The sequence below is a fragment of the Zeugodacus cucurbitae genome, chromosome 3, assembly GCF_028554725.1.
Source record: "Zeugodacus cucurbitae isolate PBARC_wt_2022May chromosome 3, idZeuCucr1.2, whole genome shotgun sequence".
NCBI classification, from domain to species: Eukaryota; Metazoa; Arthropoda; class Insecta; order Diptera; family Tephritidae; genus Zeugodacus; species Zeugodacus cucurbitae.
Window position 1 is genome coordinate 68874888 of NC_071668.1, and position 25270 is coordinate 68900157.

Consider the following 25270-nt stretch of genomic DNA (forward strand, 5'->3'; position numbering starts at 1 on the left):
ATTATTTCTCTGCTGTTGTATTTGGTTTGCAAAAAAGTGAAGAATATTGGATATGTGTGTGTGTATATTTTATAATTTTTTGACTAAGTGGTCGGTTTATGAAGAGCTCATGTGATCATCGCACTCATAAAAGTGCGCTCAGCAAAAAAAAAATCTAAAAAAAAATTAAAAAAAAATTTAATTTTTTATTTCCAAAAAAAACTCCAAAAATGTCGTTCGGTAAACAAAATTTTTCTGACGTTTGCAGATTTATGCAGCGCATTTTTATTTTTTTATTGTTTTTTGTTTTGCTCTTTGCTTTATTTCTGAAGTATTATTATGATTTATTTATTATTTATTCAGCTTTTGTATTTGCTCAATCATTTTTAACTCCAGCACTCAAGCACAAATACACAATTATTTTTTTAGGTTTGTGTATATTTTAGAGCCGCATATATTATATATGTAAACATATATATAACAACAAAGCATTCTCACTTTCAATGACTTGTGTTAATTACTACCAAAAATGTTTATTTTACGCACCCAACAACAACAACAGCAGCAACAATAGCAAGCACTTTAGTTCGAGTGCAAATATTCAATGGCGCTATTTTGCACTCTGATTTATGATTTGCTTTATTATTATTCTCATATATTTTCCTATATATTTATATTTGCTGCTTGCCAGTAGGTACCTGTTGCTGTGCGCAAGCATCAGCTTCCCTTTTCACCAACTCAAAATCGGCATTTGTTTATATTGGCGCATTTCGATTTATGTCAAACAGTTTCGCTTTTGCTCTATATTTGCATAAATACACAGAAAATTTGAAAATTTTGAATTTTCGCTTTTGCTTGTTTTCTCTGCGGCCACCACCACCACCTGTGTGTGTTCGTTCAAGGACACATGTGTTTGTTTGTATGTATCGAGTTGCCTTGGCGCTCCATTCATGTGCGTTCATCGAAGGCATTTTATTAAACTTGTAACAAAAGTTCTTGAAAAAGAACATTGAAATTAATGTTTCTAAATATTATTTTTATTTGGTGGTGTGCATACAACAAATGGTGCCGGTTAAAGGTGATTTTGGTGCCCGTTTGTTGTTTTTAGCGCGATTTTTTTTTAATTTTCGGGAAGTTCTTTTTTATGTATTGGTTTTATTATGAAATGAAAAGTATTTTTGTGGTTTTTTCGATACTTAATGTTACACTTTTTATTAAAAACCGGTACAGCTAAGTTTTTTTTGGTCTACTAGAGTTTTTTCTCAGCGCGCACAAATGTATGCTATGTTTTTTGCGATATGCCTACATTGCTGTATGAAAATTGGATTGTTTACAAAGAAGCTTTTTCAAGTTGAACTTGAATTATTGCCTACTTTTGTGCGCAATCATGCTGTTTTTTTAAGGTTATGTTCAACTCGGATATATTTTTTGTTTGTATATATATAGGAATTTAATGAAATTGTGAAGTGTCCATAAACCATATGAAAAAGCTGATTTATCTTCTGTTTCTAAGTCGAAAACTGAAAGTAAAAAATCCATGTGCAAGATATTTAAACGAAAACCATTATTATAAAAAAACAATTCGTTATGTGTAAAATATAGTACATTAAAAAATAAAAATAAAAAAATATAATAAAAACTAAAAAAAAAAAATAAAAAATAAAAACTAAAAAATAAAATAAAAAAATGTAAAAATAAAAATAAGTAAAAAATAAAAATGTTATATTTTTATGTCATAAATTATTATTTGCTTTTGAAATTTTTAAATTTTTTTTTATTTTTTTTTGTCAAGAAATAATTAATAAATTAACAAAAAAGTAAAGAAATTAAAAAATTTAAATTTTAAGAAATATTCTAAAAAAAAATTTAAAAAGTAAAAAAAAAATATTGAAAGAAATATATTAAAAATTAAATAAAAAATACATTATTTTTAAATACTAAAATACAAATAATTTTTTTTTTTTTAATTTTTTACATATCTGAAAAAGTTGTTCTTTTCTAATTTAACATTTTTTGTAAGTTTGTACTACAATTTCTAAAATATTAATATAATGTATTTACAAACATATTAATTTGTATGTATTTACATGCACCCATTTATAGCTGATAGCATAAAGCTGTCTTATATGGCAGATAAGACACCGCCCACAACTCAACAATGTAACAATTTCTATATGTGTTTCAATATCGACAATTTTGGGTGGCGTTGATGAATGTGTAGGCCTAATTGTGTCCGTGTGTGTGTGTGTGGAGTACGATAAGGTTGAAGTAATCGTGCGAAATACACATTAACAAATATACAACGCACAATATAGATAATTGTTATAGGCTATTTATGGTGTTGTCTACTTTCGAAAAGTATTTGGTGGATTTTATATTTTTTTATTTTCTTTTTATTTTTGATATTTTCGATTTCTTTTCTAATTTTTAGAAATATTGAATTTAATTTTTTATTTAATTTTTATTTATTTTATATATTTTTTTTATTTTATATTTTTTTTTTATTTTATATTTTTTTTTATTTTTTTTTATAATCTATTAAATTAAAAAAAAAAGTTTTGTAAAAATTTTTGGAACAAAATTTTATGTTTCTCGTTTTGATAATTTTTCTGATTTACTTTTTTCTTCAAAATATCTTTCGTTTTTTTACAATATATATTATAATATTTTTTCTTAAGATTTCTTGTGTTATGTTTTTCCATTTTTTCGACTGAATTATTGTTTTTTTAGAACATTATTAATATATATTATTTTTTATTATTTCTTTTTATTTTTTATTAAATTATGTAAAAAAAAATTTAATATTTTTATTCTTAAATTTTTGTTTAATTAATTATATTTTTAAATATTTTTCAAGTGTTTTTTATCTTTTGTTGTTTTTTCTAATTTTTTTTATTTTATATTTTTTTAAATTTATTTTTTATATTTTGTTAAATTTATTTTTTATATTTTTTTATATTTTTTATTTAAATTTTTTTTGTTAATTTTTTTTTACTATATTAAAATATATGGAATAAAATTATTTCAATATTTTTATTCATAATTTTATTTTTTTTCCAGTTTGTATATTTTTTTATTTTTTTTTTACGGTTTTTATTTTGTTTTTTTTTATTTTTATTTTTTTCGACTTTCGAATTGCTGTTTTTTTCAAGTCGTCTCTCACGCACTGCACGTCATTGCCAAACGTTACGCACACGCACGCAAAATTCTTGTAAAACAAAAAAAAACGCGCAAAAAAATTTTTTTTTTGTTTTGTTTAAAAAATATGGAAACTTGTAGTATGTATCTCCAGCGTTGGTAAAAAATAATTCATGACATCATCATGACCGCTCCAAAGCAATCGGCTATATATTCTACTAATTACTAATTTAGCAACATTTGATGAAAAGCAATATGTTTATAGACGATTAAGTCAGCGCGAATGGAGCGATTAACGCATACATGGCAATATAATATAACAACAACAACAACAATAAAAATAGCAAAAAAAAAAACGCGTGGAAAAAAGTAATAATTATTTTGCTAGAAATGTCGAATGGTTAAACGGCGAGAGAGTGGTTATTAATTTTCCGCTGTAATAGTTATAAATAAAATGTATGATTTTCGAATAAACCGAGAAATCATATAATGCGACATGAGATCGTGTTGCTAGCAAATAAATGAAAGGCAACAACAACAACAACATATGGGTTCAAAAAAAAACAATAGCATTTGCCTGCATGTAATGAGTGCAGTCGTCACACAAAGAAAACAACAACAATTACATAATTAGCAGTACAACAACAATAATAATAACAACTAGTAGTAGTAAAATAATCAAGCTAAGCACATCCAATATCTACAACTTATTTATTATTCGCCAATGTCTAATTGCGATTGATGACTACTGCCAAGCGCTGCTGCTGCCGACTGGCGCGCGCAAGTTGCCACATAATACTAATACACACCACAACACGTGGAAAGCAGCCGTGCTCGTACATATGCAACAATTTAATTTTAAATACTTATTACACTCGTATTGTATTGTATGCGAGAAAAAAATGTGGTAAGCCGCTGCTACCGCTGATGATTACATCGCGGTGAGCGCTGTGAGGCTTCTTGGAAATCGCAAAAAATCTCAAGCGATCAGTTACAATTGAACTTTTGTTAATGCAGGCAACGGCGGGTCAACAGCTTCCGGCATAACTTGAACAAAATACAAAAACAACAATAAAAAATATTCACTCACCAAAGAATCGCCAACATTTATTTTTCGAAACTTTCTATATATATGTGTGACACCCCAAAAACCCGGCGGCATGTCAATTATAAACACTTAGTAATACTCGAGCAACAAATAAAACAAAAACGAAATAAATATCCGCTGTCAGCCATTAACCCCGAAATTCGAAACTGAAGCGCGTGTCAGCGGGCATTAAAAATTCACTACTACACTCGCGTCAGCACCGCCAGCAGCGGGGCTTACAAAGCGAAACGAACGAAAATTTCGTAAAGTCATAATTTTTACATCATCGCCGAAAATTGAGACACTCACACGCTCGTCTCGTCGCCATTAAAAGCGTTTGACGTCGGTCATCAAAGTTACAAGCGCGTTTAGCGTACATATTTTGTCTATTTTGACAAATATATTGCGTCGCATTGAGTTAAATGGTGCAGAGACGTGATAAGGCGCCGGGCAAGTGGGCAAGGAAGTGTATAAAAATACCAAAAAGGTAATGTTTAAATGCAATGCCGTGAAATTGTAATGTTTATCAGGCTTAGTAAAACTTTCATCGTATAAGTTTTTAGTGAAAGCTTTTCGGTAGTTGTTTTAGAAGCTTTTGCTGTTATATTTGTTAATTTTTTTAGTAATTACAAATAAAAAACAAACAGCTTTAAAGCTTTTAATCGTCACCACAGCTGTTTGAAGCTTTAATATTAAAAGCTTTCATATTCAATCTTTCAATGTGCGCTATTTTGGAGCTTTCACTGTGAGTTATTATGTTTAAATCTTTGGTAGTAACAACGAAAACCAAAAAAATTTAAAATATTTGAAGGACACTAGAGCACTTCGAAGCTTTCACATTTCTTAATTTCCAATCTTTTATAGTTACAACTAAAACCAAATATTTTTGAAAGCTTTGGTAAACACTAAAGCACTTTGAAGCTTTCACATTTCAAATTTTTAAATCTTTTGTAGTTACAACAAAAATTAAATAGTTTTGAAAGCTTTGGCGGAAACTTAAGCACTTTCGAGACTTTCACATTTCATATTTTAACTAAAAGTTCATTGTTAGTTGTTAGAGTCGGTCACCGCGAGTTACACATTAAAAGTTTTTCTCAGCCAGTAGAAAAGTAAATAATTTCGAAAGCTTTGACGAACATTATATGTCTCATTTCGGAGCTTTCACTGAAAATTATTTATTCGTTGTTTCAAAAACTTTCATCTTGATTTCTTTTGCAAAATTGGGCTTTTTGGAGCTTTCAATGTTGAAAATGAAAACGATCGATTTTTTTAGAAATTGTAAAAGCTTCAATTTGAAGTTATAGTGATACTGAGAAAACAGCGAAATTCGTAAGATTTGAGAGCCTTGATAGACTTTTTGATACTCTATTATTTTTGGTGAAAAAGCTTTTGTGTAATTTTATACAGTAATTTAGGAAAAATATATATGTCAGAGGTGTGTTTTAAGGATCTGCGACATTTTTGCTCCGCTCAAAAAGTGCCCATTGGATACTACGATATAAAATTTCCGCAGGGTCATCATTTTTATCCTTCCGTAATATCAATAACTGCATAAACAGCTCTACAACAACAACAAAAACAATTCCATACATCCACCTCATCAAATATATGTAGATATTTCTCAGCCTTAACCATCTTCGGTCAGTGTCTGGTATGTCAGACAGTGTCTGGTTAGTGGCGACAAAGTAATACTCTATGTGTGTGCTCAAAATCAATGGAGTTTCCTTGTGATTAGATTAGACGCGATATCGCACTGATAACTCTGCTATTTACAACTACTTATCGAAACTTTGGGTTACTTATTTAAATGTGTTCCAATATTGTTTTTGTTTGTGTTTGTTGCCTGACATTCAAATTGCTTCGTTTTTGTTTACTCGTTGCGTTGCTGCGCCGCTCTACCATACACAATCAGGGAGCAGAAAAAAATCATTTGTGAGCAGTCGAGTTGTGGAGTTACGGCCGAACGTGCGGACAATTCATTTGCGTGCGGACGTACAAGCGAAGCGGTCAGAAAAATTCGTTAGCTAACAGCGAAAATATATAATATATAGAAGAATAAGAAGAGTTTAAAGAAAGCATTTTTGTGTGTTTAAGTGAAGTGTGTCTGTGTTAGCCCAAGTAATAAGTGCGTGAGAATTGCAATAAAAAATATATTTTTTTTTCAATTAAATTGCTTTAAGTGCGTGCGTGATGTCATCGTAAGCAATTCACCGAGCGCCTATAACATAAAAAATACAACAAAAGCAATATAATTGTTGCTTTTTTTTGCTAACCGACCGAGTGTTCGATCAATCAAGCGATCAATACGACTGCCTGCCTGCCTGACTGACAGGCACACATCAAGCAAGCAATTGTTGAAGCGAAACCAACAAATCAATTGTTGTCTGTCCGCCTAGCAGCACAAGAGTCGCATCATCAACATAATTAAACACAATCGCCGCCACAGCGAAAAGCAAGTTAAACTCGTAACACCAGCGCCACCGACATCGGCGGCGGCCGCGGCATTAACATTACCGAAATCATCACTAAAATAAATGTTGATGTCACAGCGACGCGTCGCTTGTCGGGCGAATGGCGACGTTGCCAACACGCGCAAACGCAAACGACACAAGCAGCGACGACGGCGGCGGGTCAACGCGTCAAGAAGGTTACAGGGCAACGACCAAAAGTGACGACAGCAACGGCGGCGGCAACAGCAGCGTCCAAAATCGCTTTGGCGCACAGACGCAGCAGTCTCGGTAGTGTTGTTAGTTTCGGCGGGCTCGGCAGCGGTAATGCTGGCAGTAGTGTGACGTTCATGAGCACAGCGGCGACTGCGGCTTGCAATTGGGACAAAAAAAGCAGTTGTGACGACATGACGCGGTGAGTCTCGTTTGCCCCGTATAGTGTGTGTGTGTGCGCATTTTGGGGTGGGGTTGGGCGGCATTGCGCGCTCGGTACGTGCGAGCTTTTGTTGGGCGTGCTGTTTGCGTTTAAGGGCTGTGCCTTCGTTGAAGGACGCATGTCGTCAATGGGCGCAAAACGTTCAGCCGCACTTTGTGCTTATTGCGTTGTGCGTTTTTGAAAATGAGATATGGGAAAAAGGTGGTCTAGAACCAGGTGGTAGACTTTTTTGGGTTTTATGTCATTTATTTCTGTTCAGTAAAGTTGTCTGTCATATTTTACATTTTGTGTTTTGGTGATTTGGTTTTCCACTAAGCAAATACTTGAGATATAATATAACATCTTTGAAAAATTAAAAAGTTTGTAACTAGTCCCAAACTAGTCCAATACTGGTCCCAATTAGTTTACAATCGGTTCAGTTAACATGATTTTTTTTTTAATAAATGTAAATGCTTGTGCAAAAAAACTAGTTTGACCAAAAAAATAAAAATAAAAATAATAAAAAATAAAAATAACAATAAAAAATAAAAAAATAAAAATAACAATAAAAAATAAAAAAAAATTAAAAATATTTTTTTAATTAAAATAAAGTTATAAAAACAAAAATCCTAAAAATATACAAAAATTGCTTCTGAAAAGTGTTAATAAAAATATATAAATAACAAAACACATTGCATTGAGTAAAGTATAATCATAAGTTACCACAATTCAACTAGTTACAAACTAGTACCAAATCAAACTGGTGCATTTTCTACGCTATTACAGACAAGTCAGTATACTATTTTCAAGCTCACTCACTCCTTTACGATCACAACACATAAACACACACACATATGTGTACACTCTCTACAAAAAATATTGTTATAATCATTTTAACACTCAAGTCAATCAATTACTCAAACTACCAATCAGTCAGCCGTTTTAATTGAGCAAACGTGCAATAATTCAATTGATAATTTTTATCAACACGATTTTTTATTCAATTGTGGCTTTTACGCTTGTTTGTTTGTTGTTTTTGTCAATTTGTTTCTTTTGTTGCTATTGTATGTCGTCTGTTTGCGTACACTTTTGATTGCTTAATTTAAAATGCGCTACTTGACGCGCTGTTGTAAAGTGGTATTGAAATTGTGAGCGAATACGTTGGAGTTTTCAGTAATAAAAAATATGAAAAATTTGAATAATAATAAATATGTAAAAAAAATAATAAAAAATGCAAAAAAAAAAAACAAAAAATAAAAATTATGTAGATAAAAAATTATTATTTTCGAAATAAATATTATTAGGAATCGTTATTTTTATATATTTTTTTCTATTTTTTTCTTATTAATATTTTTTTTGTTAATATTTTATTTTATTTTTTTATACTTTTTATTTTAAAATTTTTAAATTAATTTTTTTTTAAATTTTTGTCCTATAAAACTGTTATAAATTTTTCTCAAAATCCTGCATTCCACTTCAAAATACATATATACAACATTGCCAATCTCAATAATAAAATGCCATAATCTCTATTTATTATATAGACAAAAGCTCGCTTAGGCGAAAAACTCCAGCGAAAATAAATATTTTATTAGCCTTAATATAAAATCAATAAACTGATAACATGCTGATATAATTTAATACATCTGTATATACATTTAGTTAATGACTTGCAGTCCCTTTTAGTCTGCGGCCAAGCTACAGACGTCATAACATTCGGAAATTCTTGCCATACTTGAGTTATTTTTCGCAGCTGACTGCATTGCGGAAAAATTTATTGCATTTATTTTTTTAATTGTAGTGAATGGTAATTGTTTTAAAGTGTAAGGAGATTAGTAATTTTATAAATTTTTTTTTTGAGGTTTGTTGGCAGCTTAGTGGCTTGCTGTTAGAGTTATTACTTATTACTCAGTATTGACGTTAGTTATGGAATTTCACATTGTTTCTTCAATAATGTTTTAATTAATATTTATACATTTATATTTTTTCATTTATTTACTATTTTCTTTATTTTATATTATTTTTTTCATTAATATTTTTTTTATTTTATATTAATTTTTTCATTAATATTGTTTTTTTTATAATTTTTTTTTTTCGTTTTTTATATCAATATTAATTTTTTTTATATTTTATTTGATAGAATATTTTTTATATCCATTATTTTTTACTGTTTTTTTTTATTTTTCAAAATTTTAATTTTTAATAATTTATTTTAATATTTTGTCCTAAAATAATTAAAAGAAAATTAATTATTTTTATGAGAGTTTTTTTTTTAACAATTTGTTGGATAAATATTATTTTATTTTTTTTACTCTATTTGCTTTGGCATCTATACTTCGACTTTTTAATTATAAACAATTTTAACTGATTTTTTTATATAATTTTTTAGCTTATTTTTATATTTTTATAATTTTTTTGCCAATTTTTTTCATACCTTCAATCGAAATTTTTTTTCTAAAGTTTTAATTATTTTATTTTTTTTTGTTTTTGTTTAGTTTTCTGTTTTTTTTGGAATATTTTTAAAATAAAATAGTTTGCTTAAATTTTTATATATTTTAATAATTATAATTTATTTCTTTTAAATTTTTTATTTTTTTAATTAATTTATTTTTTTATTTATTAAATATATATTTTTTGGGTTTTATTATTGTTTATTTCAATATTTTTATATATATTTTTATTACTGAAAATCTTAATTTTACCTTCCACAGCAATTAATATTAATTAATATCATAGTGTGAACACAGCATAAGCATCTCCCTCAAAAAATCTTTCTAACCTCAACATAAAAAATTACTCCTCAGTCTTGCATAAACACAAACAGTAACATAATAAATGATGCACTTCAAAGTACAGTCTATTCGAAGTATAAACAATTTCGGCAATCTGCAATATTTTCTACCATTGCCCACAGGAACTTTCGAAATGCTCACCAAATGATTCATTGCATTCGTGCCACACTCAGTTGGCCAACAGCAGCAGATGAGCGAGCAGCAATATAATGAAGCAATCAATTTGGCCCAAATTGCACGGCATAAATACCCCAAATCGAAAAAAATACAACTGGACAAGCAAGCAACAGCAACAACAAAAAGTAGCTAGCTAATGAAGCAGCAGCAAGCAAACAACAAACAACAATAAAAGCAAAAACAACAAATCAAAGCAGACTGACTGCAATGTAGCCAGCCAGTCTAAGCAACAGCTGTTCGTGTCGCTGTTATAAACGAGCGACAACAACAAAAATGCTGTGTCTCCAAGTCTGCATATATTTTGCATGAAGCCGCGCTCTTCACTCGCTCTTTACCGCCGAGGCGAGACTCAACCGTATTTAATTTTTTATATTTTTATTGCCACTGCTTGCGCACTCGTGCTTGTCAATCGGGAGTTTGATTCTCCATTCAGTTCCTATACGCTCGCTGTGTTGTTGTTGTGTTAACTGTGTACCGCTGTGACTGCAGTTGCCATTCACCTCCAAAAACAACAACAATTTATAATAACAACGGAGTATTATGTGCCCACTCCGACAAGAGTCGCGCAATTTTCACATATTTTTGCTGTTATTGTTGTAGCTTTTATTGTGTCTGTTGCGATTTTGTTTTGCTTTCGTAGCCTGCATAATGCAGTATTTCGTGTTATTTTTCTTTTTGCCCGTCTGCCCCTCTATAACCTCTCCCGTGTGTGAATCGTTCGGTAGTTGTTTGACTGCTTTGCTTGACTGGCTCGCTGGCTGGTCGCTTGTGGAGCTCGCCGGTGCGCTCTCGGCTAGCGGTGCAGGTATAGAATCATTTTTATTATTAGTTATGACCTCATCATCGATTATTTTGCGGCTGGTTCCGATTGAAACTACACACACATGCGGTCGTTCCCTCCATTGTTGGCGTTTTTTCTTGGTTGCTTGCTTGTGCCACTCTCGACGAACGTTCGTCAATTCGTTCGCTCTGCCGCTCACCACTCGTTGAACTCGCACTCATACAAATCCACATAGCCTCTCACGCTCTTATTTATTCACCGAGTCTTCGGTTGCTTGCCTTCGTCTCTGAGACACATACACACCAACGAGGTTTCTTTATGCTTGCAATACGTTTTGCACTGATTGCGGTGGCAATTGCAGCACTCTGTTGTATGCAATTATTGCTTCCGCTTGCCAGTCAACGGGACAACATTTATTATGTTGGCCAGTTGGTGGCATATTTTATGTCGTCGCTTGCTGTGCGGTGTGTGCTTGCTTGCTTGTAGCTTTTTTGGTGCTTTATTAGCACTGCTTTGCAGGAAGTCAATTGCAATGAGACAACTCAAAGCTGTATTCGTGTGCTTATACACGAAGATGTGGCGATACGGCCTTCCTATTGGTTGTTGCGTGTGTTTAGTGGTGTTGCCAGTCTGTTTTATTTGCATATTTTTTTCAGTGGGATAGATTTTGAAGGATTTTTATAATATTTGTTGTATAAATGATTTTGGTAAAAAAATTAAAAAAAAAAAACATTTTTAGTAAATTGGATTGATTGATTGGAAATTAATGAATTTAATTCAAATTAATATTATTTTTTTCATTTTATTGTTGATGAAAACATTTTATTTAAATTATTAGGTTTTTTACAAATTATATTTGTTAAAGAAATTATTAAAAAAATGCTAAAAATAGTTATTTTTTGTTATTAGATGTCTACATTAAATAAAAATGACTTATTGTGACTTCCCTTTAACAAATTTTATAAAATTAAAAATATTTCCTTCTTTTATTATTGGAATTGTTTAGTTTTCTTCTTCCACAGCAAAGTTTTGCTAAGAATTATTAATTTAAAATTGATATAATAGACCACTTTATAATAATTTTTTGCCCAAAATAATTTTAGAAGGACTTTATAATTTAATAATTTTCTATGTACACCCTTCTTAAAATATTTTTTATAACGTTTGTAATAATTAGCTTTCCTTTATTTATGATTTGGGAAAAACAAGCTTTAATAAATGTATACAAGTGTTAACACTGTTTTGTAATTTATCGTATTATTTTATTTTAATTGGTTTTTAATTAGCTGCATTTCTGTTATTTTATTTTATTTTATTTTAATTTATTTTATTTTAATTTCATTTAATTTAATTTTATTTTAATTTAATTTATTTTATTTAATTTTATTTCATTTTATTTTGTTTAATTTAATTTAATTTTTTTATTTATTTTTTAATTTAATTTATTTTATTTTTTATTTTATCTTATTTTATTTTGTTTTATTTTATTTTATCATATTTAATTTAATTTATGTAATTTATTTTTATTTTATTTTATTTATTTTTATTTCTATTTTCTTTTATTTTATTTTATTTATTTAATTTTATTTTAATTTAATTTAATTTATTTTATTTTATTTTATTTTATCTTATTTAATTTAATTTATTTAATTTATTTTTATTTTATTTTATTTATTTTTATTTTATTTTTATTTAATTTTATTTTAATTTATTTTATTTTATTTTATTTTATTTTATTTTATCTTATTTAATTTAATTTTTATTTATTTATTTTTTATTTTATTTTATTTATTTTTATTTTATTTTTTTGTTTCATTTTATTTTATATCGGAGTATAAGAGGTGAAGTCGGCTTATGTTATTTTAAATATTACCTTATACATTTTTCAATAAATCTACTTAGCATTACGTATACGCCAAGGTGTACTAAAAAACTAATATTTTATATTGCAATTATAATTTTATTATTAACATATTTTGGCGGAACTATTTACTACACTTAATACTTTGATCTCTCTGCTAGCTTTTTTATCTGTATTATTTCCTGCCTGAAATTTACAAATTAGTATGCCAACGAACTGCTTCCGCTGATAGCGCCACATATTTTTATTTTTTATTATTTCTTTTGAATTTTTGATTTTATTTCACACCTTTCTACATTTGGCAATCGCTACCGAAATAATTTAATCTAAGTGCGCGAGCGTAACACACCATAAAAGAATGTATAAAGCCCTTGGTTGATACAAGTATAACGTCATACGTCAGTACAGACATACACACACACTTTCTTACACATGCACACGTATGGACAAATATTCGCCTTTGCTTGTACTCTCACCAGTCACAACGCCCTCGCTCCAATTATTGCTTGTATTGGACTCATTTATATGGCCAGCTAATGTTTGTTGTTATTGTTGTTGCTTTTGTTAAATATCTCGCTTATGTTTAGGATTAATTTTTATTGTAGTTTGGATTATTTGGGATTTGTGTTGGTTGTTGGTATATATTATTTTTTTAATTTTTTGTATTTTTTTTAAGCAAATAAACGGTTTTTTGCTATTTCATTGCGCTATTTTCTGCGCTCACTTCACGGCAATTACCTCAACGGCAAACATTTAGCGGCCCACTCGAAAAAAAATAAACAAATGCAAAAGTTTGTAAAAGGCTAGAGCTGCCAAATTTAGCAACTTGGTGCAGCGGTGTGTGAGTTTTCCAGCAGAAGCAGTGTTTTTGTTGTAATGGTTATTGCTACAATATTCGTTAGCTGTTGTTGGCTTTGTTGTTATTGTTGCGGCTTTCAAGTTTTTGGTTGTTGGTTCATTTTTGGTGTTGTTGCTGCAGATTTGTTGTTGTTATTATTATTACGTTTCCAACAATACTGTTGTTGCTGCTGCCACTTTCAAGTTTTTAACTGTTTAGTTTTTGTTGTTGTTGTTGCTGCTGCTGTGTAGCAATCACCCAGCCGCTTTTGCTGGAGGCTGCCAGTCTGCCATTTGTTTAGCGCTGCTCCAAGCAAGTGTGTAGGTGGTCAATGGCCAGCAGCCGCTTTGCTAACTGCACAAAGAGGCCACTTCACGCCGGATTTGTTGAAATTTGTTGATAATGTAATGAGTTTGGAATTTCAGTTGGTTTTTTAAAAGCAGAGAAAAATTATATAAATATACACATACAAACAAATAAGTACTTTCGTATGTGTGCAACACACTGCTGTCATCATCATCACTCAGTCCAACCACGCTTTGAGTTGCCACCGCTGGCGTCAATCGGCGGTGTGCAGAATTAACAATGCCACCTCTTGTATACCAATACCGTCATATTTACATATATACATATTTACATATGTATGTACATGAGTACCTATCTACCTATGGCAACAATTTCACTTCGTGCTGCAAAACTATTTACAATCATATGACATAATCAGCGCATTTATTCGCGTTTATTTTTAGAAAAGATTTTGATTTTATTGGTTTTTGTTTGGTTGGCTGGCTCTGGCTGCAGATTGGCACGTCTTCAGTTGTTTTCTTTTTTATGCAATATTTTTTGTTTTTAATTTTTCAATGCTGCTGTGTTTAATTTTGGTAGTTATTTTATTTTGCTTTTAGTGAAGCAATTAAAAAAAAATACAAATAAAATAATATTAAATATAATAATGTTAAATTTTTTGAAACAAAAATAATTTATTTATAAAATTAAATTAAAATAATTTTTGTCGATAAAAATTTATTTATGAAATTAAATTAATTATTTTAATTATTATTATTTTTTTTTACATTTTTTTTTTATAATTTTAATTATTATATTATTTTTTAGAATTTTTTTTTAATAATATTATTTTATTTTTATTTTTTTTTAATTGTTTCACTAAAAGCAAAATAAAAAGTTTAAAAGTTATTGCCGATAAAAAATTACAATAAATAAAAATTGCAAGTTTTCGAATTTACAATTTTATTTAAAAATATTTTGTTTTACAAATATGAATAAATTTATTATATATGTAAAAATAAAATTGTACTATATAATAAAATTAGTTGGATGGATGATTAAAAATCTAAAAAATATCTAATTAAATAAAAAAAAAAAATGTTTTCCTTTAAAACTAAAAAATATATATTTATAACTTTAAAATAAAAGTTTATGCAGAAATTTTTTTAATAATAAATTAATTTGTGTTTCATAAATTTACAAAAATATATTTCATTATTTCATTTATTTATGTAATATTAAAAATATGTGTAAATATAAAAAAAATTGAAATTAATTTTAATATTTTTCGGATAAGAATTATTTCAAATTAAATTGCTTTAAATAAATTTAATATAAATATTTTTTTTTTTATTGACGTTCTTTTCTAATTTTAAGTAATTAAATGGATGTCGATTTTTATGAATTTTTAAATAATTTTTTTATAATAATAAAAAATTTGAAAAAAACGAATAAATTATAAAATATTCAAGATTTAAAATAAAATTTTTTTAATTTCCAATAAAATTAAATTTGTAAGGAATTAAACTATACTTACATAGCGATAAAAATAAACATTTATCATCATAAGTTTTTTCAATTTTATTTATTATTTTTTTAATTAATTTTAAAATAAAACTGTTTTATTTTTTTAATTTCAATATTCTACATTTTCTTCCTTTTCATTACACTAGCCTCACTTATACATATTTATTTTATTTTTAATTAATATAATTCCTTTATAAACATTCCAATACAAAAGTACATACAAACATACATTCATACGTACATATGTCCATATTTAAGTATAAATATGTGTATGAAATGAGTAAACTCTGTAAATGAATGACCTTTTGTTTGCGTATATTTTTATATGCTCATATTTAATTGCTGATAAGCGTCAGAAATTGTTTAAATAATACTATTGCGTATGCCTTATCACCAGCAATTATTGTTGTTGGTTTTTGTTTTCCTCTTTTTTAATCGTTTTTTTTTACACTTGGAGAAAAATATGAAAAAGATAAGCTTGAATTGTGATTTATTTATTTATTCATTTGATTTCATTGAAGAACTGCCTACAAAAGTCATTTGCGGACTCATTGAGATTTTTTTTGTTCATTTAGGGAAATTTTAAGAATAAGACCCATGCTCAATGGCATCTTGCAAAATTCAGTCGAAAAATTAGTTTAGGTTCATATATACATAAGTTGTTGATAAAAAACAACGTCTCTGTTTTAAGAAAAAATTCTTCTTACTCTTATATTTTTACCTTGAATAAATTATTTTTTCAATGAAAAATATCGATAATTTCGTTGTTAAGTTATTGTGATAGAAAATATATTTTTTATTCAATTTATTATTGTTTATTACTGATTAAAAATTTGTAGGTATTGATAAAAAAATATCGTTATTGAGTAATCGAGTAATTGATTATCGATATTTTCGTTGAATATATCAATTTCATTTATCGAAATGTTATGTATCGTTTATCGAAGCGGAATCTATATAAATCTCATTAAGAAAAAACACCATCATAAATATCGATAATTTTGATCGATCTTGTATATAAATCATCTATCAAAACACTGATTAAATTTCTGGAATATTCCATTAACTCAAAAGATCGCCTTAATAGCGTTTTTAGCCTTTTTTGCCTTTTACATTGCCGGCTACTTGATAACTGATCAGCTGATCAATATTTTTAGCAGCGACATCTACCGTAGTTTTTTTTATAAAAAAAACCAGCCATTCGCAGACAAAGAACATATATCGTACGTCTTTGTCGCAGAGTTGCATTTGATTTTCATGTCGATTAAAATTCAATTAAAAATAAATGTAGATTTTATTAATTGATCAATTAGCTCCTGTCTAAAACCCTATAAACGTTTTAATCGAGCAGAGCCGATCAATTGATCAATTAGCTCCTGTGTAAAAAGGCTATAGAGCTCAGTTACTAATGAAGTCAAATTATTTTTACCACATTTTAACAGGAGTATACATATCTATATTCTACTCAATGATCTCACAAATCCAAACTCCACTCAACGAGCTGTGCTCGATCGAACAAAGTTCATATTAATTATATTTGCATCCTACTCATTACCGATGATGTGTCAAAGAAATGCTCCCACAGCACGTCGACTTCTGGTGTTTAGTCATAAACACCTTGAGAACTTGAGAAAAATAATAATTAACTGTCGAAAAAAAATATTCACCCCACAGAACGTTGAGATGACAATGACTTTTTACCGCTACAACGACATTTTTGTTGTTGTAGTTTGACGTCTTTGTTGTAGCGCGTCAGATGCGCACATGAACTATGATGATGCATATGAATACTATAAGAGTATGTGTGTATGTTTGTGTGTCGAAAAAGTCATCTCGATGCATCAGCGCTTGGGTTGACAGGCATAAATGCTTACACATAAATATTTAATTTATTTAATTTATGACTTTTAAAAATAGGAAGTGCAGTGACAGTGACAGTAGCAAATAACAAAAACTTAATTGAAATTAAAAGCGCAAGACAAAAATATTATATGAAAACAAAACAATTATTAAATGCAATAAAAGCGTGTGATGCAGTGGAGTGGAGATGATGGGGTTGCAGGAGGGAGCAGGGAGATTTAAGAAAATATTTATTTTAAAAAGGCACAGTATGGTGCGAAGTTGAGTGAAAGGAATGAAAAAAATGAAAGAAATTAATAAAAATAAAATAAAATAAAATAAATTAATATAAATTAAATTAAATTATTAAATTAAATTATTAAATAAAATTAAATAAAATTAAAAAAAAAAAATAAAATAAAATTAAATAAAATAAATTAAATTAAATTAAGTAAAATAAAATAAAACAAAATAAAATAAAATTAAATAAAAAAAATTAAATAAAAAAAATTAAATAAAAAAATTAAAATTAAATAAAAAATTAAAATAAAAATAAATAAAATAAAATTAAATTAAATAAAAAAATAAAATTAAATAAAATTAAAAAAAAAAATAAAATAAATTAAATTAAATAAAGTAAAGTAAAGTAAAGTAAAGTAAAGTAAAGTAAAGTACAGTAAACTAAAGTAAAGTAAAGTAAAGTAAAGTAAGGTAAGGTAAAGTAAAATAAATTAAATTAAATTAAATTAAATTAAATTAAATTAAAATAATTTAAATAAATAAATAAAATAAAATAAATAAATAATTAAATCTTGATTTCAAAAACAAATTATTTTTATTACAAAAATAAAATAATATAAAAATACAATATTTTTAACTTTCCACCTAACCACCAGCGTAACATTTATAATAATTTAATAAATAATTGGAAATACAAATTTATTTATGACCAAATAAAAATGATAATAATAATCTTGAACTGATTAATAAAATTGTGTGTGTTTTTAATGGCAACTCACCGCTGTTGCTGCGCAGCGCTGTATTTGTTTATAAATATTACCGATTAATGGCTGTTTGCACAAATACACATTTTTGAACTTTTAATCTCTTTTCAAATATACATATATTACATATACTCATCATTAAAAAATGAGCTTTAATTACCGCGAAATATGAAAATATGGCGCATTTGCTGATTTCGCGAGATACCAACGGGCGCCTAATAAACCGCTAGAGACACATTTGAAATATTTTAATTTCACACATTCCTGCAGTAGAGCGCCAGCCGCATTTGCATACGCTTGGCATTTTATTTACTTTGGCACTATTCCGCTTGTGTGTGCCCAGCCATTGGATTCAATGTCGCTTTCCAGCTGCACTATTACGTCTGACGCGTCATTTGTTTGATATTTTGTTGTTTTTGTAAATTTGTTTGCGCGTCCAAAGTGCGCGCTTTGGTGTTTTTGGCTAGTGGTTGATGGCGCATTACAAAACCTTTGGATGATTTCATTTTCACAAATTGAGCGTTCGAACGGCGCATTAACGCGTCCAAAACGAGAAGAACAAGTAGTCTAGCTAGTCTATTTAGCGCCTACTTGCCTAGCTCGCGCGTTGGTTTTTTGCTGCTGCTGCTACCGCGCTGCAATGATGCAATCGCTTGTTGTTGTGCGCAACAAAAATTTAAACAGCAACAACTATCATCATGTCCACTATCGATTTTGGCTGCACTTCTTATTACCTTTAGTTTGGGTTGTCTTTTTTTGCGGCGTCCCCTTCCCAACATCATCACCGCCGTTTCGTGTCAGCGTTGCATTTGTGCGCAATCGCCACACGGTCAATGACTTGGATGCCAGCGGCATGTGGTTGTTGGCGTCTGACACCGTTAGTGCCGCCCAGCAGCAGAGGGACGCCGAAACTGTTAGTTTGGGCGTTGCTGGCTGTTTTGTGCTGTAAATTGTTATTTCCATTGATTTTTTTAAATAAATATATTTTATTGCTTAGTTAATATTTTATTGGCAAATAAATAATTTTTTTTCGCTTTTTCTATTTACAGAGAAGTTCTTAATGCCTGGCGTGCCAAAGCGCGTTGCAATGTCGTGCCGGCGGAGCGAACACAGGAGCTCTTCCACGAGCTGAGTTTCCATCCGAGTGAGAAGCAAAGTAAGTGTTTCGATATATTTGGGAAAAAAATATTTTTTTTAAGTAAAATAATAATAAAAGTAATCTAAAAGTAATAATAATGTTTAATGGAAAACAAACAACAAAAAAACATAACCTAAAAATTGGGTTACGATAATGCCAAGTGTATTAAAAAATAAATTGTGAAAAATAACAAAAAAAGTTAAAAGTTAATCAACCTATAATAAAATAAATAAAAAATTAAAATAATATAAAATTTTAATTTGGAAAAAAAAATATTTTAAAATAAATAAAAAATAATGAATGTTTAAACTGATAAATAAAAATAATATAAAAAAAAAAATTTAGTAGAAAACAAATACTAATTAAAATTAAAAATAAATAATGTTGAAATAAATAAATATAAAATGATTAATACTAGAGCTGATAAGTAAAATAATATTAAATTTTTTTTGTCAAAAAATATGAATTCATATTTTAAATAAATAATTATCAAATAATAACTGGACAAACATAAAAAAAAATTAAATTGTAAAAAATTTGCTGAAAAGCTAAAATTAAATTGTTAGATTTTATTACAAGATAATCATTTAATAGCCTTTTTACACAGCCAAATTAATTGATCAATTAAAATTTTAATTGAGAAACCAGTTTTTGCGCCCTTAACACTGCCGGCTACTTGGTAATCGATCAGCTGTTATACATTTTTGTTTTTGCTTTTAATTAAGAGTTCGTACGTTTCTTCAGCTGATTGCTATTTTTTATTTATTTCTAGCAGCGACATCACGTTCGCGTACGTAGATATAATTACACATACGGTCTTTGTCGCAGAGTTGCATTTCTTTTTCAAGTCGATTAAAATTCTATTAAAAATGAATGTAGAAAATGAGATTTTTATTTTCTATGGTAAAACGATCTTAATCAGCGTTTTAATCGAACAAAGGCCGGTTAATTGGTCAATTAGCTCTTGTGTGAAAAGGCTATAAGTTAACAGAGAACTAATTAACTTAAAAACCAATGGCAATAAAATTTAATTATGTCAATATAATTGTTTTATGATATAAAAACAAAAAAAAAAAACAAAATGAAAAAAAAACTAATACTTAAACGGACAAATAAAAATAATATTAATAAAAAAAAATTATTTTAAAAAATTATGTTTAAAATAATTAAAAAATTTAAATAATAATAAAAACTTTAATTTCAAAATAAATAATTAAGATGAAATATATAAAATTATGAATAAAAAAATCAAATAATATAAATAAATAATAAAAAATTAATTAATTAATTAATAAGTTTAATATCAAATGCAATTTAATATTTTCATAAATCAAGTTAATTAATTAATTAAATTAATATAAAAATATTTTCTATGCAATAATTTTTAACAACTAAATGTACGAAAAATAATAATAAAAAATAATAATTTAAATTCGATATTAAAACTAATTAATAATTAATGAATTAAATTAATTTATTTCTTCCCTTCCAGTCACCGAAATGCTGCAAACAGCCAAATTGTTGGCACGCAAAAGCAGCCGCCAATCGAATGGACTCACTTTCGGTGAATTTTGTGTGCTGGCAGCCGATCTAAAACGCTTTCGGTGAGTTTACACAAATAATAATTTATAATAAATAAAAATTAATAACTTAAAAAAATAATTTATAATAAACAAAAATTAATAACTAAAAAAAATATTTTTTCTTTTTCTTGATCTGAACAGCACATCGACTTTCTCGCCGTCGATTTGTGACAATGTAAATCTATTAAGCTCTCTACAGCAGCAACAACATGAAAACAGTGACAATAGCAGTCGTGTTGAGGCCAATAACGGCACTTTATGCACGGCAACGGGCACCGAATTGCGTAGTACAAAATCCCTAAGTAATGTCGAAGACTGTAAGCGTAAATTGTCAAAGGGCGATACATCGGCACCGGTTGAGGTATTCCTAGGCGGTTCATGTAATCCCACCACCTGGCGGGCCGATGTAGCGATACCAACGTTGAAAGAACTTGGCATTTCCTTCTATAATCCCGTAAGTGTTTTCACTTTTACTGTATAATTTTTGTTGTAATTTACAATATTGTCATTTTCCTCATTCGCTTTTTTTTACTCATTGCAGCAAGTATCTGATTGGACGCCTGATCTCATCGAGCTGGAGCATCGCGCCAAAGAGAAGGCGCGTGTTTTGTTCTTCGTTATGGATTCGCAGACGCGCGCTTCTGCTGGTGCCATTGAGGCGGCACATATAGCGGGTCAAAACTGCAAGCAGCTGGTGTTGGTACTACATCCATATAAACGTAATCAATCGATTCTTAATGAGCAAATATCCCAGCAGTAAGTGACATACGTGACTGTACGGCCTACAACAACAGCCACTAATTTGTTGTTATTTTTTGTTTTTCTTTTTTTTTGTAAACAGAGAATACATTGACCTCCGGCGCAATCAGTTAATATTGAAGGAATTGGTCACACGTCGTGGCCTACCAGTTATGGATGACGTACCATCGGGTCTACAGCGCACCAAAGACATTTTGGCTGGCATTAGAGATCCACCCTCGAATATAGCAACGATTTTAGTGTAAGTGTAAGCGGAAATTAAAAAAAAAAATTTAAGGTTATAATATTTTTTGAGGTTACATTTTTTGAGTTCATACTATTTTTGAAGTTATAATATTTTTTCAGTTTATATTTATTGAGTTTATATTATTTTTTGAGATTATAAAATGTATTTCTCCCTTTTAATCCACCACACAGTGTCGTACGTGGCGCCTTCGATCGCGTTAATCCCGTGAATGGCGTCATTACAGTTGTACAATGTCAACGCGCTCTCTTATACTTAGGTTACGCTCAGAGTCTAGTTAAATTAGACAATTTAAATAAGATAATCGCCACACAACGTGACACGTTGGAAACACTACAAAAACGCAGTACAAAATCTGGTGGTGCACAGCCAGAGATTAGCAGCAGCGATGATGCCACCGTGAAGAGCTCATCTTCAACATCGTGCAACTCAGACACGCCCACAGCTACGGTGAATGCAACGTCGGATGTTGATTTTGATTTATTCTGCGTGATTTCGGCTTATCTCTCGGTGTTGCAGCAGGAAATACAAGAGAGTGGCTGCATTTCGCCCATAAAGGGCACCAATGTGCCACCACCGCCGGTCTATCTTACCAATATGCAAGGTAAATACTGCGTGGAATTTTTTATAAATAATTGTTTATTAAAACTATTATTTTTTTGCATTCTATCGACCAGGTGACGAAAGCAATTTCGCTATCAGCTATTTCACCAGCAAGAATATATCGCGCACCTCCAGTCAAACTAGCGTACCGGGCAGCGATGAACGTCACAGCAGCAACGATCTGTTGAGTCGCAGTCGTGATAGTGGCACCTCCTCACCGCAACCGTTAGATCAGCCATTGAAATCACGTTCGGCCGCACAGTTAGGTAAAGCAAAAACAAAAATTCTTGTCAACATCGAATCTATAGAAACAACCGAAATCACAACAACCATCCAAACTGCTCATACACCAACAACACCACCTAATACTTCTACTACTACCGCTACAGCTTATCCCATATTGAGCGCACACTCAAACGCACATCCGTTGGCGCAATTGAACGCCTCCGCCACCGCCGCACAAATGCACTCCACATACCCGGATAGCAGCAGCGTAACAGCGGAGGAGGAGAGCGATTCCAATGATTCGGTATTCTCATCAAGCAGTTCCATCAATTCGGTAAATTGCAATTATGGTGGCAATGAGTTTCTAACCTTTGCCGGCACCGATTTTCGTGATGTCTACCTCGGTGGCAGTTGCTTTTTGCGCACGAAATGGCGTCAAGACATCGCTATGCCGTATTTGAAGACTAAGGGTGTCACCTTCCATCTGCCAGCGTTGCATGAGAGTTTACAGTCTTCACATCTGGACTTGCCGGATAAAGTATTCGAGGATGCACGCCAGTTGGGCGCACAGGAGAAATCATTGAAGCGTACACGCCGAAAATATCGTGGCGCCGCTTTGGAGGAAGAGGAGGAGGAAGAGTTGACGGTGTCGGAGGAGACCTACAGCTGGGCGTTGCCACCAATGCGTCCGAGTCTCTATAATCCGGCGCTCTTGGATGCCAGTCGTGTGCTCTTGTTCGTCATTACCAATGAGACGCGCTCGTTGGCGCCTATGACGCTGGCGGCGCATTGCATCGGCCTGATGTACAATGTGGTTTTGGCAGTGCAAATGTTGCCCGACGATTGTGTGATCAACAATGAGAAGGTATGTGTTGACTTGCTTTCTGTTTTAATTGCATTTTATTAATTTCATTATTTTTCACTAACAGCTAACGCCGGCTGCTATTAAAGATTACAATCGCGGTCGTTCGTATCTCATCGATTTGGCCAAACGGCAGGGTGTGCCTGTTTTTAACGATTTGAAGGCAGCTTTGGAATGTACTGTGGATAAGATAAAAGCGTGTAACTCGCGTGGCAGCCGTTATGATTGAAGCGGTACTTAAATGAGTGCACGCATACACTGACACATACGTACTCACGCGCAACCGCACTTAAACAACTGTCATGTTTACAGCAGTCTATAAGCGCATTTTCTTGCACGCATACGACAAGTACCTACAAACAAACATGAATAAAATGGGCAGCAGATTTTAGCAGAATTTTTTCAAACTACATATACTATACTACATATATATGAATATATTTAATTTAATTAATTACTACCAATTCCGCGTGAATACAACTTTTACTTAACTACATTTTTAATAGTTTAATAATTTTATGTTTGTATGATGAAGCTTCAATACTATTTCAATATAGTTACTGTTAGCTGATAAATGAAAATTCAACGCGTTTGCGTTTATATTTTGTACGCGTTATTTGATGCCTTAACTGTACGCCAAGCTACTAATTTACACTATTTAAGTGCTCTTTATAAATTTAATTTAATTTAATTACTCTCTAATTTACATATACACACAAAAACACACACACATATATACATATATATCTAATTATAATTGTCTTAAAAAAAATGCCTGTATATACAATGCAAACACAAGCAGTACGCTAAATCAATTTAAAAATTACAAAAATTTTACATACAAATAGCATATAACCTATAATTAATAACATACATATATACGTACATTTAAAACAAAAACCTAAATTAATATCTAATTAATAATTACCTAATGCCTAAACTAAAAGAATGAATAAATAAATATATACCTAAATATACATAAATACCTTAAATATACAATTACCTACTATACTAGCCTGGTAATATTAAGCGTGATGATGTTTGCTAATAATAAAACAAATATAAGTGTATGAGTTAACACAGCAAAATATTTTCATTCGAAAAGCAAGTATAAAGAGTTTGTGAAAACGAAAGTGAGTAGAAAGTGGCAATATAAACAATTTGGTATTCCTTTAGTCTCAATAAATAGGAAAGAGCGCGTCTGCTATACCACTGTAACCATGAAAAATTTGGCGATTTTCGTGAATTTTTTTTAAAGAAATTACTCGTTTGAATGTTTCGAAGTTTTTTGAGCAATAAGGTATATTTTCAGCTATATTTGAAGAATTTATTTTACAAAAGTATTGAAAAACAAGTAAGGAAAGGCTAAGTTCGGGTGCAACCGAACATTTTATACTCTCGCAATTTATTGAAGAAATTTAACCAATACATATATGCGGAATAAAGCTCACCGTATTTTTGAAAAACCTATAATTAAGTATATGGGAGCTAGGAGAACATACTTTTGAAAAACCTACAATGAGAGACACACTATTAGAAGGAAACAATTTCCTCTGAATTAAATTGAGATATCTGAGAGATTTACCCATATATTCGGTTAAAATATATCCTTACTCGCTGAGTTCAACATGTTCGATATCTGGGGCCTTGAAAAGTTATGGTCCGTTTTCGACAATTTTTTCATAA

General features: G+C 29.8%; 1 protein-coding gene across 9 annotated transcripts in view; it reads left to right on the forward strand.

Moving 5' to 3' along the window:
• The window catches only part of LOC105214724 (uncharacterized), a 192946-nt gene extending 168274 nt beyond the window's left edge, over positions 1-24672 (forward strand). For 5 of the 9 annotated variants that reach the window (XM_054226818.1, XM_011188301.3, XM_029041954.2 and 2 more), the window contains 8 exons: positions 19220-19326; positions 20801-20912; positions 21033-21345; positions 21433-21647; positions 21733-21891; positions 22068-22498; positions 22572-23587; positions 23652-24672. In XM_054226818.1, coding sequence (XP_054082793.1) covers positions 19220-19326; positions 20801-20912; positions 21033-21345; positions 21433-21647; positions 21733-21891; positions 22068-22498; positions 22572-23587; positions 23652-23813 — 2515 coding nt within the window. In that variant the 3' untranslated portion in view covers positions 23814-24672. Of the gene's footprint in view, positions 1-4044; positions 4692-6006; positions 7067-18253; positions 19116-19219; positions 19327-20800; positions 20913-21032; positions 21346-21432; positions 21648-21732; positions 21892-22067; positions 22499-22571; positions 23588-23651 lie in introns of those variants that run through there. The other 4 variants (XM_054226820.1, XM_011188305.3, XM_011188307.3 and 1 more) reach the window with 4 other exon arrangements.
• Positions 24673-25270: the final 598 nt, after the last annotated feature.